Source organism: Python bivittatus, unplaced genomic scaffold, assembly GCF_059951505.1.
Source record: "Python bivittatus isolate LINGU-HERP-01145 unplaced genomic scaffold, Pbiv_v1 ctg000030_np1212, whole genome shotgun sequence".
Classification (NCBI taxonomy): domain Eukaryota; kingdom Metazoa; phylum Chordata; class Lepidosauria; order Squamata; family Pythonidae; genus Python; species Python bivittatus.
In genome coordinates this window covers 7,023,919-7,038,331 of record NW_028277031.1, presented here as the reverse complement: position 1 = coordinate 7,038,331, position 14,413 = coordinate 7,023,919, and the positions used below count along the sequence as shown (strand labels likewise).

General features: G+C 39.4%; 1 protein-coding gene across 6 annotated transcripts in view; it reads left to right on the top strand.

Moving 5' to 3' along the window:
- Positions 1-14,413, top strand: part of UBN1 (ubinuclein 1) — a 31,571-nt gene that overhangs the window by 1,382 nt on the left and 15,776 nt on the right. For 5 of the 6 annotated variants that reach the window (XM_088153081.1, XM_088153074.1, XM_025171629.2 and 2 more), the window contains exons 3-8: positions 3,921-4,740; positions 9,112-9,198; positions 10,247-10,342; positions 11,396-11,530; positions 13,051-13,154; positions 13,673-14,111. In XM_088153081.1, the coding sequence (XP_088009207.1) occupies positions 4,492-4,740; positions 9,112-9,198; positions 10,247-10,342; positions 11,396-11,530; positions 13,051-13,154; positions 13,673-14,111 (1,110 nt within the window). In that variant the 5' untranslated portion in view covers positions 3,921-4,491. Of the gene's footprint in view, positions 1-3,920; positions 4,741-9,111; positions 9,331-10,246; positions 10,343-11,395; positions 11,531-13,050; positions 13,155-13,672; positions 14,112-14,413 lie in introns of those variants that run through there. The other variant, XM_088153096.1, reaches the window with a different exon arrangement.

Genomic DNA, 14,413 nt, shown 5'->3' with positions numbered 1-14,413 from the left:
TGTTTTGAAAAATGTTCAGGGAGGGCAGCAAGGGATGCGGTTGGTGGTGTGACATCTCTAATTTGGGGGGGGTCATAATATGATGTTAATTGTTCTCGCAAAAAGCAAAGCACTTTGCTGCACAAGGTTAGCAGTTTGGATTCCAGTATAAGCAGTGCTGTGTTAAGCATTTTGGACGCTGGGCTATTTGTGGTCTGCAAAGTTGAGTTTATTAAAGAGAAGGAATTTGAAATAGGGAGAGGGCAGTTCAGTATTCTGATAGCACCCCACAATACAACTTTGAAATGACAAGAAGGGTGTGAAGAAAAATGGACTTCTGTTACCTTTCTACAAACTGAAGTAACGGTGAAGAAAATAGAAGAATGTGGTTTGGTTTTATTCATTTTGAAATACTAGTGCTGGTAAGTTTCATAGTTAAGGCTGCTCTTGAGCAATTGCACGGATTTGTTTTGATTTCTGTTTTCTGGAGTAACCCTACAGAACAGAGTCAGGTAATTGTGTGCAACTCCATAAAATGGAATGGGAGCTAATATAAGCTAGCAGTTAAAGCATGAGACAGTTTGGACAGTTCTAAAATGAAGCCTACCTCCTAGCATGGAAGCTTTCTGGTGTCAGAGTAGCCATTCTCTCTGTCCAATGGGATTGCTGTTGTGGGGAATAAATTGGAGGAGGAAGAGCTATCTGTGCCAACAGGGTGGAAAAACAGATTCTTGCTAAATGTATAATAAAAGGATCTGTTTTCTGGGGCTTAAGATCAGGAAATGAAAAAAAGCGAAGTGAAGAAACAAGTGGAAGAAGAAATTAAAGGAAAAGTAAACATGTTCATCTTTAAAGGTTATACCTCTGACATTCTTCTGCAGAATTTATGAATGGACAGGCAGTATCTATGTTTTCACTTAAAGTTATAATGTCACATCATCAGAGAAATAAAAGCATTTTGGCGTCCAAGTACAGGTAGTCCCCCAGTTAAGAATGTCCAGTTTACAGATGACCATAGTTAAGAATGAGCCTATTGTAGCAAAATTCAAGTTAAATACACAATGGTTTGAGTTAAATACACAATGGTTCAAATTCATTACACAATACTACTTATACAGTATTATGAAATCATACTGTTCCAGCTTACGTACAAATTTGACTTAAGGTCAGACCTTGGGAATGGAGCTCATTCTTAAACTGGGGACTACCTATATTAAATGGAGATAAGGGACCTCAAATGAAACAGAAGTCCAGAAATGGGAGAGGTGACTTAAACTATCAGCTAACTTTTTTGTTAGAGAGCAAGAGCTGCATTCCTGCAAATTCGTAAAGCAGCCTTCACCAAGATGCTGCCCTTCAGATGCATTGGGATTTAAAACTCCCCAGCCAGCACTGAATCCAAAACACTTGAAGGGTACCAAATGAGGGAAGGCTGTTGTCAGGTGATTTACTAATGGCTTCAATGTAGAGGGCTAAGGTAAAGGAGGTCTAGGAAAGAGCCGTGATTAGTTATATGGACAATGGCCAAGGAGATTTTGAGAGGAAAAAGAAGAATTTGAGATGACAAGTATTTTAAGTGTATGTGTCAGAGATATAATGAATATATCAGGGGTCGGATGTAAGGAAATCATTCTAGTATATAATAGGCTATTGCTAAAATTCAGTAATCTTCTGAGGAGCCATTTCACACGTACCACACTGTCTCTCAGTGGCTGTCCAGAGTTTCAGAAAGGAGTATTCCTTAGGTCCACCCTGGAGATTCCACTGGCAGGCGTCAAAGAATAAGCCTGAAATCATTCAGTAAACATAGCTGAGCTGTGTGATGTTTTGTTATATTACACTGGCTTTTTAACAAGGCTTAAGGTTTGTCCTTAGAGAGTTACTGTTTTGAAGCAAGTGCCCCCAAGGATGTGATTGGAATCAGTGTATTTTCCCTGGCTTGTTTGTGTATATGCATCTTCTTTGATGGGTCTTGAAAAAAGAAGACACAGTGTTGTTGCTCAGAGGAAATGTCTCCATGTGCAAATGTTTTATTTGTACATAATTTCTCAGCTGAGCCATCACAATTAATCTGACTTGTCAAAGGATTAGAAGTTTTTTAATATAATTTTTATTAGAAGTTTTAACAACAAGAACTAATGCTAAAATAAGACAGAAACAAACAAAGAGAAATAACAAAAAGCTAAAAGTGCAATAAGAAAACAAGTAAAAGTAGAAAAAATGGAAAGATATAAAGAAAGATATAAAAGTATAAAGAAGTGGCTTTGATATTCTTCACAGCAGTTATAAGTACAATTATATTTTAGCCTTTCTCTCTAAAGTTACAGGGTTGGAAGTATGTTGACTCTGACAGTTATCTCTTTAGCAAAATTTAGATGTTCCATCCATATTTATACTGGCACAAGGCACTCTTCAGGTGCTAAACTTAATTTTTTTTCTTTAAGCATCTGTCAGAGACCAACTCAGCATTTTGTTTTCTGCTCATGGTGTTGTTTCCTGTGGGTAAGGTCACCCTTCTTACCTCACTTTTGGCATCTCAAAATTACCAACATTCACTGGCAAATTTACTGGTTTTCAGGGTGTGATTTTGGGTTCCTTCTAAACATGGGTGGAAAAGAAAGTGGGAGGTCTCTGGGAGGCATAGTAGATCCATTTTTATTCTTGAACCACCCCCAGTGCTTACAAACCAACCCAAAGGTGAGCACCAAATTTGACTGGTTTGGCACCTAATTTTATACGCACAAGTTGTGGTCATAGGTGGGGACAGGTTTTAATTGTCTTCATCCATGGAAGTTCTATAGGGGACTTTGGGTTAGTCATACGTCCAGCCTTCTTTACAAGGTTCTTGTTTTGGGGAAAAAATGGGGGAAGGAGTCCTATGTACATCATCTTGAGTTCTTCGGGAAAAGGGATATCAATTGAATATGATGATGATGATAATAGTTGTTTATCAGAGGCTTCTTGTTTTTATTTAAAAAAAAAACTGAAAAAGACAAAAAAGGATGGCATTGCTCCCACCTGTGATGTTACTCTCTTTCCTGTGATATTGTCTGCAGCCCTGCATTTAGTCACCAGAATTGTACCCCCAACTCCTCAGAAAGTTCCCCTCTTCTGCTCTGAGATAAAGGTTGTTAAGTAAGCTGTAAAGGCCAGGTTTATCCATTCTGTTAAGGTATAAATCATGATGTAATGGCACACTCAGCTAAAATACAACAAGCTACATTGTGCCTTCATGCAGCATGTGAATCTGGCCAGTTATGCTGATGTACTGATTAGTTGGTCACTGCTGACCACTGCTGGGTCACATGAACCTTTTTCAGCCCAAGGTGCTCCTCCATTGTGGTTAGCATTCTGGTATCCCATCTCAGTAGTGGGTAGATAGCAGTGGTGGCTATAACCAGCTGTTAAATCTTCTGGAATTTTGCAAGCCGGTTGAGAGCAGAGCTGAGCTACGCTGCCTAGCGTGCCAATCAGCTGTTCCTTGATGGGTGATGCAGTGGCAGCAACGGAGCCAGTTCTTAAACATTTACCAGTACATCACTGGTAGGTAGACACACATCCCAGATTCCAGAGCTAAAGATAAAATGGGCTGGTTGCCCATCTCTCCCCTCTACCATCGTTTTTTGTGTATGTACTAATGAATGAAGGTGGTTGTTTTTATGCATCCATCCATGCTATCACATCTATTGCTATACAAAAAGAGGTTTCACCTGTACAACGATTAATTTTGCAAAGTGCTAGGGTTAGTATCATTGTGTGGTGAATTATTTTACTGCGTTTCCTCAGTCCTCTTCCATTGTGCAATTTCTGTTTCAGTATAGCCTCATTCAAGCTGAAATGCGTTGATACATGAATAGAGATGGATCCATTGCCCATGCAACCCAAGCGTGTGCATTGCTGGGTTTTGTGCTGAAACTTTCTATTTCTTTTTCCCCCGCTAGTGGAAGTAGAAAGAAACCTGTGTGGAAGGAAGTTCTCAGGAGCACTGCCCACCTGCCATTGGACTGGATTAATTTGCATCTGAAGAACAACAGGCCTGAATTTTGGTTTGGCTGAAAACTGGAGCTCATGTGTTCAGTGTTCTTTGCATTATGTCAGCCCATAGTGTGGGAAATACTCTAATGCACAGTAAGATAACCCAGGCTGACTTTTGTAGCCAAAGTCATATTGTAGGAAATTCTATAAAAGTTGCTCCATTCAGAAAATTGTTTCTGTCTTTTTTCCTTCACTTTCTGCTTGAAACAGAGTTGGACTGTGTAGTGACCATAACTTTAAGGGCTGCAAGTTAACCCCAAAAGGTGTTGCTATGGGATGATTCTTCATTTATGATAAAAACAGAGACTTTTAGGTTACTTTTTAAGTTGGAATCTAAGATCAGCATTGACTTCAGAATTCCGTAATCATCTTTGAGAGTGTGCTAACAGTGAATGCTCCCATACATACACCTGTGCAGCCTTTGGCCTAAAGTGATGGAAACCATGCCTTGAGAGTAGCTACCACAAGCGTATAGCCATGACGGAACCCCACCGGGTCCAACTCACCTCTTTATCAGGCCCACTGAGTACCACTTTACTGAAAAAGCCTCGATGGGAGGATGTCACAAATCCAGAGCATCCTCAAGAATCTGAACCTGCAGCTGCAGCGGTACGCATTGCCCTCTCCCTTTTTGAACCAGATCATAAGCGCTGCCCAGAATTCTTTTACCCAGAACTGCTGAAGATGACTCGAGGAAAAGGGAAAAGCAGTTCTGCAGGAGAAAAGGTAAGCAGGTGTTTCTTTTTGTTTTGTAATGTGCACTCTTCATCTTAACGGATAATAATAACACCAATAATAATAACTGTGTATGCTGCCCAGCTCTCCACAACGCTGGGCGGCTCACGACAATTACAGAAATTACAATAAAAGATAAAAGATGGTAAGCATGATGAAGCGAGGGGTCTCCAAAGGCCTGGGTGGAAATCCATGAGAATATTTGACAAACTGCATATAAATTGCTTTAGTAAATAAATAAAAAAACTAATTATGTTATTTGGAACTGTGGAGGTGAAAGTGGTAGGGATGAGAAGAGGTTGTTGAAAAGACACAACCTAGATATTTTAATATAATTTATATAAACGATTTTTTTTTTTAAAGGAAGATAAGAACTAATACAAACTAATAGAAGAGAAAGAAATCAAAGAGAAAGCTAAAGTGCAAGAAAGGGAAAAAAAGTAAAATAGAAAAGAAAGAAAAAGGATACAAGGAAGTAGTTTCCAATCTTTATAGCAGCTATAAGTACAATAAAAAATTTACCTCTTACTGTATGGTTATAACATAACTCTCTTCTTTCCATAATCCTGTCTAATCATCAAAACCATGAATCATAAGTTCATTTTTTTCTGTTTTATGCAAAAAATCCATAAGGGGTTTTCAGTCAGCAATAAACGTAGATATTGTCTTTGATCAAAGAAGTCAATTTGGCCATCTCAGCAAGTTCTATCATCTTCACCAACCATTCCTCCATTATGAGTAGTGCCACATCTTGCCATCTTTGTGTATACAATAATCTCACTGCAGTTATCATATATAAAATTCCATGATTTTTTTCCAACTGTTTGTCCATCATTCCCAAAAGAAAAACCTCTGGTCTCAATTGTACATTAATCTTTAAAATCCTCTGAAGCAGTGTATGCATTTGCTAGCTTTTTTACACACCCACCAAACATGATAAAATGTCTCTTGTTCACATTTCTAACATAAATTTGAGGTGTCTTTATACATTCTAGACAATTTCTCTGGTGACATGTACCAACGGTAGGTACATCGTTTTATAAAAATTCTCTTTTAAGATAATAACATAGTGTAAATTTCAATCCTTTCAGCCACATATTTTCCCATTTTTCCAACTGTATATTATCACCAGAAATTTCAATAAAAGTTTATACATTTTAACAATTACATGTTCATCAATTGTACACAATTCTATTTCATACTCAGTCTTACAGTGTTCAAAAGCATAAATTATTTTGTTTACTTTGAATCTTTCTAACAGGTATAAATAAGAGAACCATTGGCTACTATCTCCCTGTGCCACCAGTTCTTCTCTTGATTTTATTTTATATTCCCCTTGACAAAATTCTAATATCTCACAATGTTAGCCATTTCAGTTTGCCTATTATTTCTCATCTACAAAATACATCTCGTACTGAGAGCCACAAAGGTGTTTTCAGGTACAACCTGGGTTTGTATCTATTCCATATTCTCAACATGTCTAATATAATGACTTTTTAAAATCCACATTAACCTTGACTATCATACCACAAATATCTATCCTATGCAAATCTCAGGTCATGTTCTTCTAACTCCAAGAGTCTTCTATTTCTCAGCAACACCCACTCTTTCAACCAAACCAAACAGCAAGCTGTAAAATACAATTTCAAATCAGGTAAACCCAATCCTCCTCCTTCCTTTGCATCTTGTAACACCTTATATCTAACTTGTGGTTTTTTTCTCCTGCCACACAAATTTAAATATATCCTGCCACTGTTTAAATGGTGCATCAGTTGTCAAAACAGGTATTGTCTGAAACAAAAACATAACTGGAGGCAAAACATTCATTTTTATCACAGAAATTCTCCCCAGCAATGACAGTTGTAGTTTCTCCCATCTTAACGTGTATTTTTTTTCATTCCATGTCTTAACATTGTTATTCTGAAAAAACATACAGTACATATTTGTCATAGTGATACCCAGATACTTTATCTTCTCTATCTTAAAACCCATTTTATTCATCATTTCTGTTTGATCTTGGATTTTCATGTTTTTTGTTAACATCTTCATCTTCTGTTTATTAATCTTGAAATCTGATAATGCACCAAATTCTTTTAATTTGCCCATTAATATTTCAATTTCCTTTAAAGGAGTTGGTTCCCTTCCAGAACCAACAAGTCATCTGTAAAAACCCTTAACATATAAGTTTATTTTTTAATCTTTACTCCCACAATCCTCTCACTTATCTTATATCTCTATTCAGTATTTCAGGAGCCAAAATAAGAGAGGAGACAGTGGGCATACCTGTTGTTCCTTTTTGTATCTTACAGGGTTTAGTTAGATCTCCATTAACAATTATTTGTTCTTTCTGTGAAGTGTAAATTGATCTTACCCATTTTATAAAGTTCTGTCCAAAATTCTTCCAAAACCTTGAACGAGAAAGTCCAGTTAAAATTGTCAAAGGCCTTCTCTGCATCTAAGAAAATCAGTGTGGATTGTTTTTCATTATGTTGCTCCAAACAGTCTAAAATGTCCCACACATTTCTAACATTGTCCTTAACTGTCTTTCAGGTAAAAACCCACATTGATCCTCATGAATAAATTCTAGCAACAAATCTCTCAATCCCACAGAGACAGATTATCTAGTTCTCTTTCCAACTTGTCTATGACTTCTGTCTTTCTCTCCAAAATTTTTACTTTGTCATTAATTTGTTTTACATCTCCAGACAAGGGAAAGAGAAAAGGCAAGCTCCCCCCCCTTTTTTTTAATGTCTTTTTGTGCCCTTAATATTTTCATTTCAAGTGGCACTCCATAGTTATAGTCAGCATCACAGTCTGGCTCATATTACTTTTATCTTTTGTTTTGTAAAATCCACCAATTGCCTTCACTCTTTGATAGTAAACAAAAATTATTCCCACAAAGTTCCAGTTTGTCTAATTTAATTCCGATTCGTTCAAAAGCACTTTCACCAAAAAATAATCTTTCAAAATAACTCTCCCCTTTATCTATTTTAAACTTCCTTACATCGACTCCTTGTTAAGCTTTTTGCCAAAAGTTTTTAAGTCTTTAAAACTTCTTTTTTTTAATTCCTTTGTAACCCAGAAAAAATAACAGTTCACCAAGTGGAATTTTTATCCCACCACTTAGAAAATCTCTCTTTAGCTGTAAATTAGTTACATCCGAAAGTGATTAAGAAAATGAGGCTTGTGCGAACTTTGTGTCCGTATAGGCTACATTATGGCTGTGAGCTTGGTTGAAATCCCTCAGCTCCCAGCCGCCCAACTCACAAGCTGACTACAAAAACCTTAGTTCCTGCAGCCTACTCATGAGGAGCAGCTATCCAGAGTGCAAGTGGGCGATCTCATAGTCTCTCCTTCTACTGGAGAGACTTTGCCAGCCAGAATTCGCTGTCTGACTGCTGATTTGACCACAGTGCCATCCCCACTCCTTCAGGGACGTCTAGTTTGCAATGAATCCACACCAGAAGCCCCAAAAGACAGAACCTTGATGATGCCCAATATCATTTGAGCCAGGAAGAGAATCTGGCCACTCCGGCCTTTGGGATCCATGCACGTTGCTCAACAATAGTCAACATTTATTTACAGTTATAATTTATGCTATTTTTAGAGCACTTGCATCAACTAGATTTGCATATAAATTAAAAGAGATGTACAGGTGCCACTTTCGCGGTCCTGGGCTAAAATGGAAAGCAAATAGGATAGGGCCTTTCTTCTTGAATTAATAAAAAATCTGCAGTTCTTTGGCTAGAACCAGAATAATTTCTGCCTTTACTTCCCAGCTATGAGACAACTTATATTTGGCAATTCTTTTTTTAATGAGGGAAGGGACAAGAATCAAATTGCTCTGCTGGTGTTTTTGCTGTTATGGAAGATATATGATGAGTCCTCTGCTAATAACTAGATGCACTTTTCCTCCTTACATAGAATAATGTAGGAATCTAGTCCTGAGGTATTAATGAACAAAGAGGTCAACTCAGAGGAATCCTCACATTGTTTGCATCAGGCCAGTAGCATCAGTTAGATAACCAATATGCAGGGGCCTATCTGAACTGCAAGAAAATGCAAATTGCTTCTGTTGTTAGACTAATATAAAAGGCAAAAGGGCAAAACCTTCCTTCCTTCCCCTCTCTTCCCTTCCCCTGCCTGCCTGCCTGCCTGCCTGCCTGCCTTCCCCTCTCTTCCCTTCTTTTTTTCCCTCCCTCCCTCCCTTTCCTTGGCAGAGGTATGTGGTTAAATTCAAAATTTGAAACAAGGCTGTGCACCAAGCATTACAGAACCTGTTGGCTCATGATATAAGTGACTTCTCTGAAACCATGTGACATACTCTCTTTTCTCCTTTTTTACACTCCCCTTTCCCTACAGAAAAAAGACTTTGCTGATCCCTTCAATGATGAAGAAAAGGAGAAGCACAAAGCAGAAGCCCTTACCAGGAAGTTTGAAGAGAAATATGTACGCTTCTCTGTCCCATCTACGTTCCAGTTAAATCTTGGTTCTAGTATTCTCCATAAAAGTTCTGTCAAAAATACAGCTACGTTTCATTCCAGGCTTCCTGTATTGGGAGTGTAAACTGAGTGGACCATGGTAGGTCCACTCTGTTTAACAATTTACTTTTGGGGACAGATTTCCAGTCTGGAATATTTTCCTATCAATATTTATTTAAAATCCATAGAGAAAATTGCCAGCTTGCACCAGTGGGCAATCTGAAGTTCCATTTTCTAAAAAGTTAGAGGGGCCTTTGCAAGCTTTCCTTGATTTTTATGAAACTTGCTTGATTGTCAGGTTTCACATCAGGCTCGTCAGTAAATCTTAACACTATCACATTCAGTAACTCGTTAACAGCTGAAGCTTCAGAGACACAGTATGGTTTAAATAATGCTTTTTCACAAACAAATATGTTTCTTATGCTCTCATGCACATACGCAGATGAAGAAGGTCCATTTATTGTAGAACACAGGAATCGAGCTACGAGTCTCTTGGTTTAAATCCAGATTTTAATTCTCTTTCAAATTAACTGACTTTTGCCTGTTCTTTTCCTGGCCTTAAGTGTCAAAGATACCATTCCCTGTTTATGTGCTGGTTCTGTTTGGCCTGAGAACTGTGGGTTCCTATTTTCCCAACTTCAATCCTTGCTGTGTCATGCGGTCCATGGTAATTCCAGAACATGCCAAGAAAGATGCTGCTTCTATGCAAGGAGTCAGTGGGCTTGTTTTTTTAGAAGCTAAAGAGAAATACAAGATATCCTTTAGCCACCTCATGTTTTAGAAAGTAAGCGCAACTTTCATCTTCCATCTCCATGGGTTTTTCTGTGGTGGACTAATACTAGCTGATGTTTATTTTGGCTAGTGTTCAAGATTTGTGATGATTGCGCTGTTGTGGAATCCAGTTCCACACATCAGGTCTCAGCGTCAGCAGGAGAGACTGGGATGATATGTCTGCGGAGGAAGCGTAGTCTTTCTTGCGAGTAATTCTGGCTCAACATCAGTCTTTCTCTTTTCAGGGTGGAAAGAAGCGCAGGAAAGACCGTTTTCAGGATTTGATTGACATGGGACAAGGCTATGATGAATCAGATTCTTTTATTGATAATTCTGAAGCAGTAAGTAGTAAATGCAAGTCTTTTTTTTCCCCCCAACTGTAAAGTTACAGGACAGGTAACAGAACCATCTAACATAGGAACAGTGGGTATTCTAGATAGCGCTTATATTTTAAAGCTGCAATTTTCCAGTTATAGAAGGTATAGTAATGGTTCAAGGATCACAGCTAGGTTACTTTGCTAGGTTGCACAAAAGCCACCAGAAGGCATTTGGGTTCATCCCTCATCGTGTAACATTTCCGTACTTTTAGCACTGCACTGATCTAAACAACTGCTTGTTTCCTGCCACAGATTAGAGAAGGCTTTTAGAATCTGTTTCTTTATTAGAATGTCATGATCTGATAACTGGAGCCACGATCAGAATTGTGGCTTAGGGCACAAACTAAAATTTGAAATTAAAGAACAACATGCCTTTATTCTTTGAGCGGTCATTCAGATGTGGGGCAGGAACAGGATAGAATTTACTGGTCTTTTACAACAAATCCAGATCTAGCTGTCCTCCAAGGTGTTTTCATCTCTGTAACCTAAATAAGAAAGTGTTATAATTTTGCTTCTACTGCTAAACAAGTGGGGCTTAAAATCTTCTCCTGATTTGCAACAGATCTCTCAGATTCATTAGGGGATGTGATAAGAAGACCCTAGAATCTACATTGAGAATCTGCATGCATGTTTACAGCTTCTTCCTTTTGTTTTCTTTCCAGTATTGACTAGCGAATTAGATTTTATTACTGAATATAAACACACGTTGGGTGCTGAAAGTTATTGCTGCTAGAGCAAAAGTGGGCAGATTGAAAAAAATCTGGGTGCTAAGACATTGCAGATAGGATTCCAATGACATTCTAGTTAGGAAAGCATGGAGGTGAGGAAGGAAACCCCCAGTTTTGCTGAAGGTGTTGATGGTCAGATGCATATATAAGACTGATGTTTTCTTATGCCTGTGATGTCAAGTCTGTTCATGGGAAATCTGCCCATGGAGCTGTTGCAATTGCATACCCTAGTTCTTCAATAAGAGTACAACAAGGTGGTTGACTGAGCATTTCTGTGTACTTTTTCCAGTATGATGAGCTTGTTCCAGCATCACTAACAACCAAGTATGGAGGCTTCTACATCAACTCTGGAACTCTGCAGTTCCGACAGGCTTCAGAGTCTGAGGATGACTTTATCAAGGAGAAAAAGAAGAAGTCTCCCAAGGTCTGTGATCAACATGCTGTGGGTACTTCTGTTTGAAGAATGGCCTTTAATGAGTTTTGATTGTGTTTCTGACTCAGAGAAAGCAGTAGGTCGCTTTTCTCATCTTGCCTTAATTGAAAAACTCAGAGGGCGTTGTCCTAAGTTAGCCTATGTTACAATAGTGCCAGCTGAACTTTGTGGCCCTCACTGTCCCATAAATAGGCTCTCTGCTGTTGGCTCTTAAGATTCCATAAAATCAGTTTCTAAGGGAGACTTGAACTTTTAGATTTGCCAAAGAAATTGAGAGATGATTATGTTTCAAATGTGTATCCCAGGCCACTTCTAGGGCATTTTCCCATGCTACTTCAACAGCTGCTGTGAGTCAGGCCCAGTCTGTTGTGGCTTTGCATCAGACAAGAAACGTGAGGGCTGCGGTGAAGTAGATTAAGATGTTGGATTAAGAGCTGGGAGACCCAGGCTCTTTCCATTCTCAGCCATGGCAGCTCATTAGGTGACTGGCTTAGTCCCTGTCTATCAAGCCAACCTGCCTCATGGGGTTGTTGTTCTGGGAAAAAATAGGATGGAGCACTACGTATGCCACCTTCAGTTCCTGAATAAAAGGTTTTTCTTTAAACCGATGATGATGAATGTGACAAGGTATAAACTTCTAAGAATGTCATCTGTGAAAAATGAAGCATATCTTTCAAGGCTCATTTGTGTAGAAGGAAGCCAGGGATGGTGAGTGAAATTCCCAAGGATGCACAAAGTTGATTGCACCCATAGTCCAGATTGTGAGAGGCCTGTTTAAGGTCGACCTGTAAAACTGGCAGGCACCGTGCTACAATCAGTGAAAAAGGTGAAAGTAAACAGAGGCAGAGTACAGCATAGAGGTCCAAAAGTTCATTCAGACTCTGAACAAACAAGGAGCCAACAGGTTGTAGCAATTTCTGCATACAGTTGCTCATAATCTAAACAGCACAGAGTGCTCTCTTGATTTAGGAGATTACAGTGGCCAAGATCACGTCAGCTCTTAGCTGGCTGATAGATTTTTTTTTCTTCTCCTTAAAGGACAAGGCGTATCCTGTTTCTGGCCAGTAATCCATTGGGCATGCACCTTCATCGGATTTGGGTGCTGGAAGAGATGGGATTCTTCCTTTTCTTGTCCTCTGCGTTTTCTACCATGTAGGGTATTGCTTGGAGGCAAGATCCTTGGGAAAGTGTTTTTCACAATCCTGCTGGGGATTGAGCTGATCCTTAAATTCAGATCCCCAGTGCTCCTTTGTGACCAAACTCCACATCAGCCTTTCCTCCCTTGGTGCTTCCTGCATATTTTGGACTCTCCCATCCACCGTGATCATTGATTGGCCAGATGGGTTGATAATGATGGAGCCGTGGTCCAAGTACAGGCAGAAGAAGTCTGATATAAACGAATGGCCTTGTGTGCTGTCTTTTTTTTCTTGTTCTGAGTTTCATAAGCCTCCAGGCACAAACCCATTTCTCTTTAAGGAAACAGTTTATGATGATAATTTTTTAATTCACAGAAACGGAAATTGAAAGAGGGAGGTGAGAAGGTGAAGAAGAAGAAGAAAGATGACAATTACGAGAAAGAGAAGAAATCTAAAAAATCTAAATTTCCTAAAACTGGGTAAGTATCTCTCTGATATTAATGTGGCTTTTGAACTTAAAATGATTGTCTCGACCATCTCACTGCAGAGGATTCAACTTCGTTGGAAGAACATTCAGATTTAAGAGAGATCCATTTTTCAAGCTGAATTGTGGGATCCAAGTTCCAAGCCTTTTTCTAATCATCCATTTGTGACAATGGAATCAATCCACTCTACAATAATCAGTTCTTTTCTTTCCATGAAAGTTGGGAGAGTGAGCAAAATAAAGGCAATGTATTATTTTACATAATTAAAATTGTATTAATTTTACATAATTGTGCATGAGGGGGCTTCAAAATGCATAGGCATGTCATGCATAGATAGCAGAGCTCTTTTCTCTCTAATCTCACTATTTCTGGCCATCTTGCTGGGCAATGATGGGAGTTGCAGTGGCAATGATGGGAGAGCATCAGGCTGCTATTAGTCTTCATATGATTGGTACCTTTGTCTGTGCTGTGTACTCCGTTCTCTGTGGTGTATTACCATGCCTCTCTTACAGTTTCACAGCCCTGAATGCCAGCAAAGAGAAGAAGAAGAAGAAATACTCAGGGGCCCTGAGTGTCAAGGAGATGCTGAAGAAATTTCAGAAGGAAAAGGATGCTAAGAAGCAGAGGGACGATGAACCCAAGCTTAACATTCCCTCTCTGGCTGAAACCCCAGCTCAGCGGGAAGCAGAGACTGTGTCCGATCCTCTCCTCTCTCTCTTTGGCCACACTAGTGACAATGAACTGCTTCAGGCAGCCACAGCCATGGACTCCCTGACTGACCTTGACCTGGAACAGCTTCTGAGCGAATCTCCAGAGGAAAGCCCTTTCCTTGAAATGGAAAATGGGAGTGATCCCCTAGGGGCAGGCCTGGAACCGGACCTCAAGCAGCCTCTCTCCCTTCCTGATGGACTTCCAGAACCACTGATGAAGCGCGTTGAGGAGCTCACTCAGGTATTGCATGTCCAGTTGCCCATATATCGAGGAATGGGTACCACAAGAATGTCAGGGATCCTCCTGAATAGGCAGTGGGCATATATTGATGGTATAGCTAACTCAGTTGTTCTGCAGAGATTGACAACAGCTCTCTAGTTTCAGATAGGAATATTTTCCATTGTTCCTTGGAGATGCCCAGGATAGAAACTGGGGCCCAATCATTGAGTTCCTGGCCTCTCCCAGCCAGTGGCAAATCAGACAGATGATGGCTCTCTTTTGAAGTGGTTCTTGTGCGGGGAGCCATTGTGTAGGGATTGTTT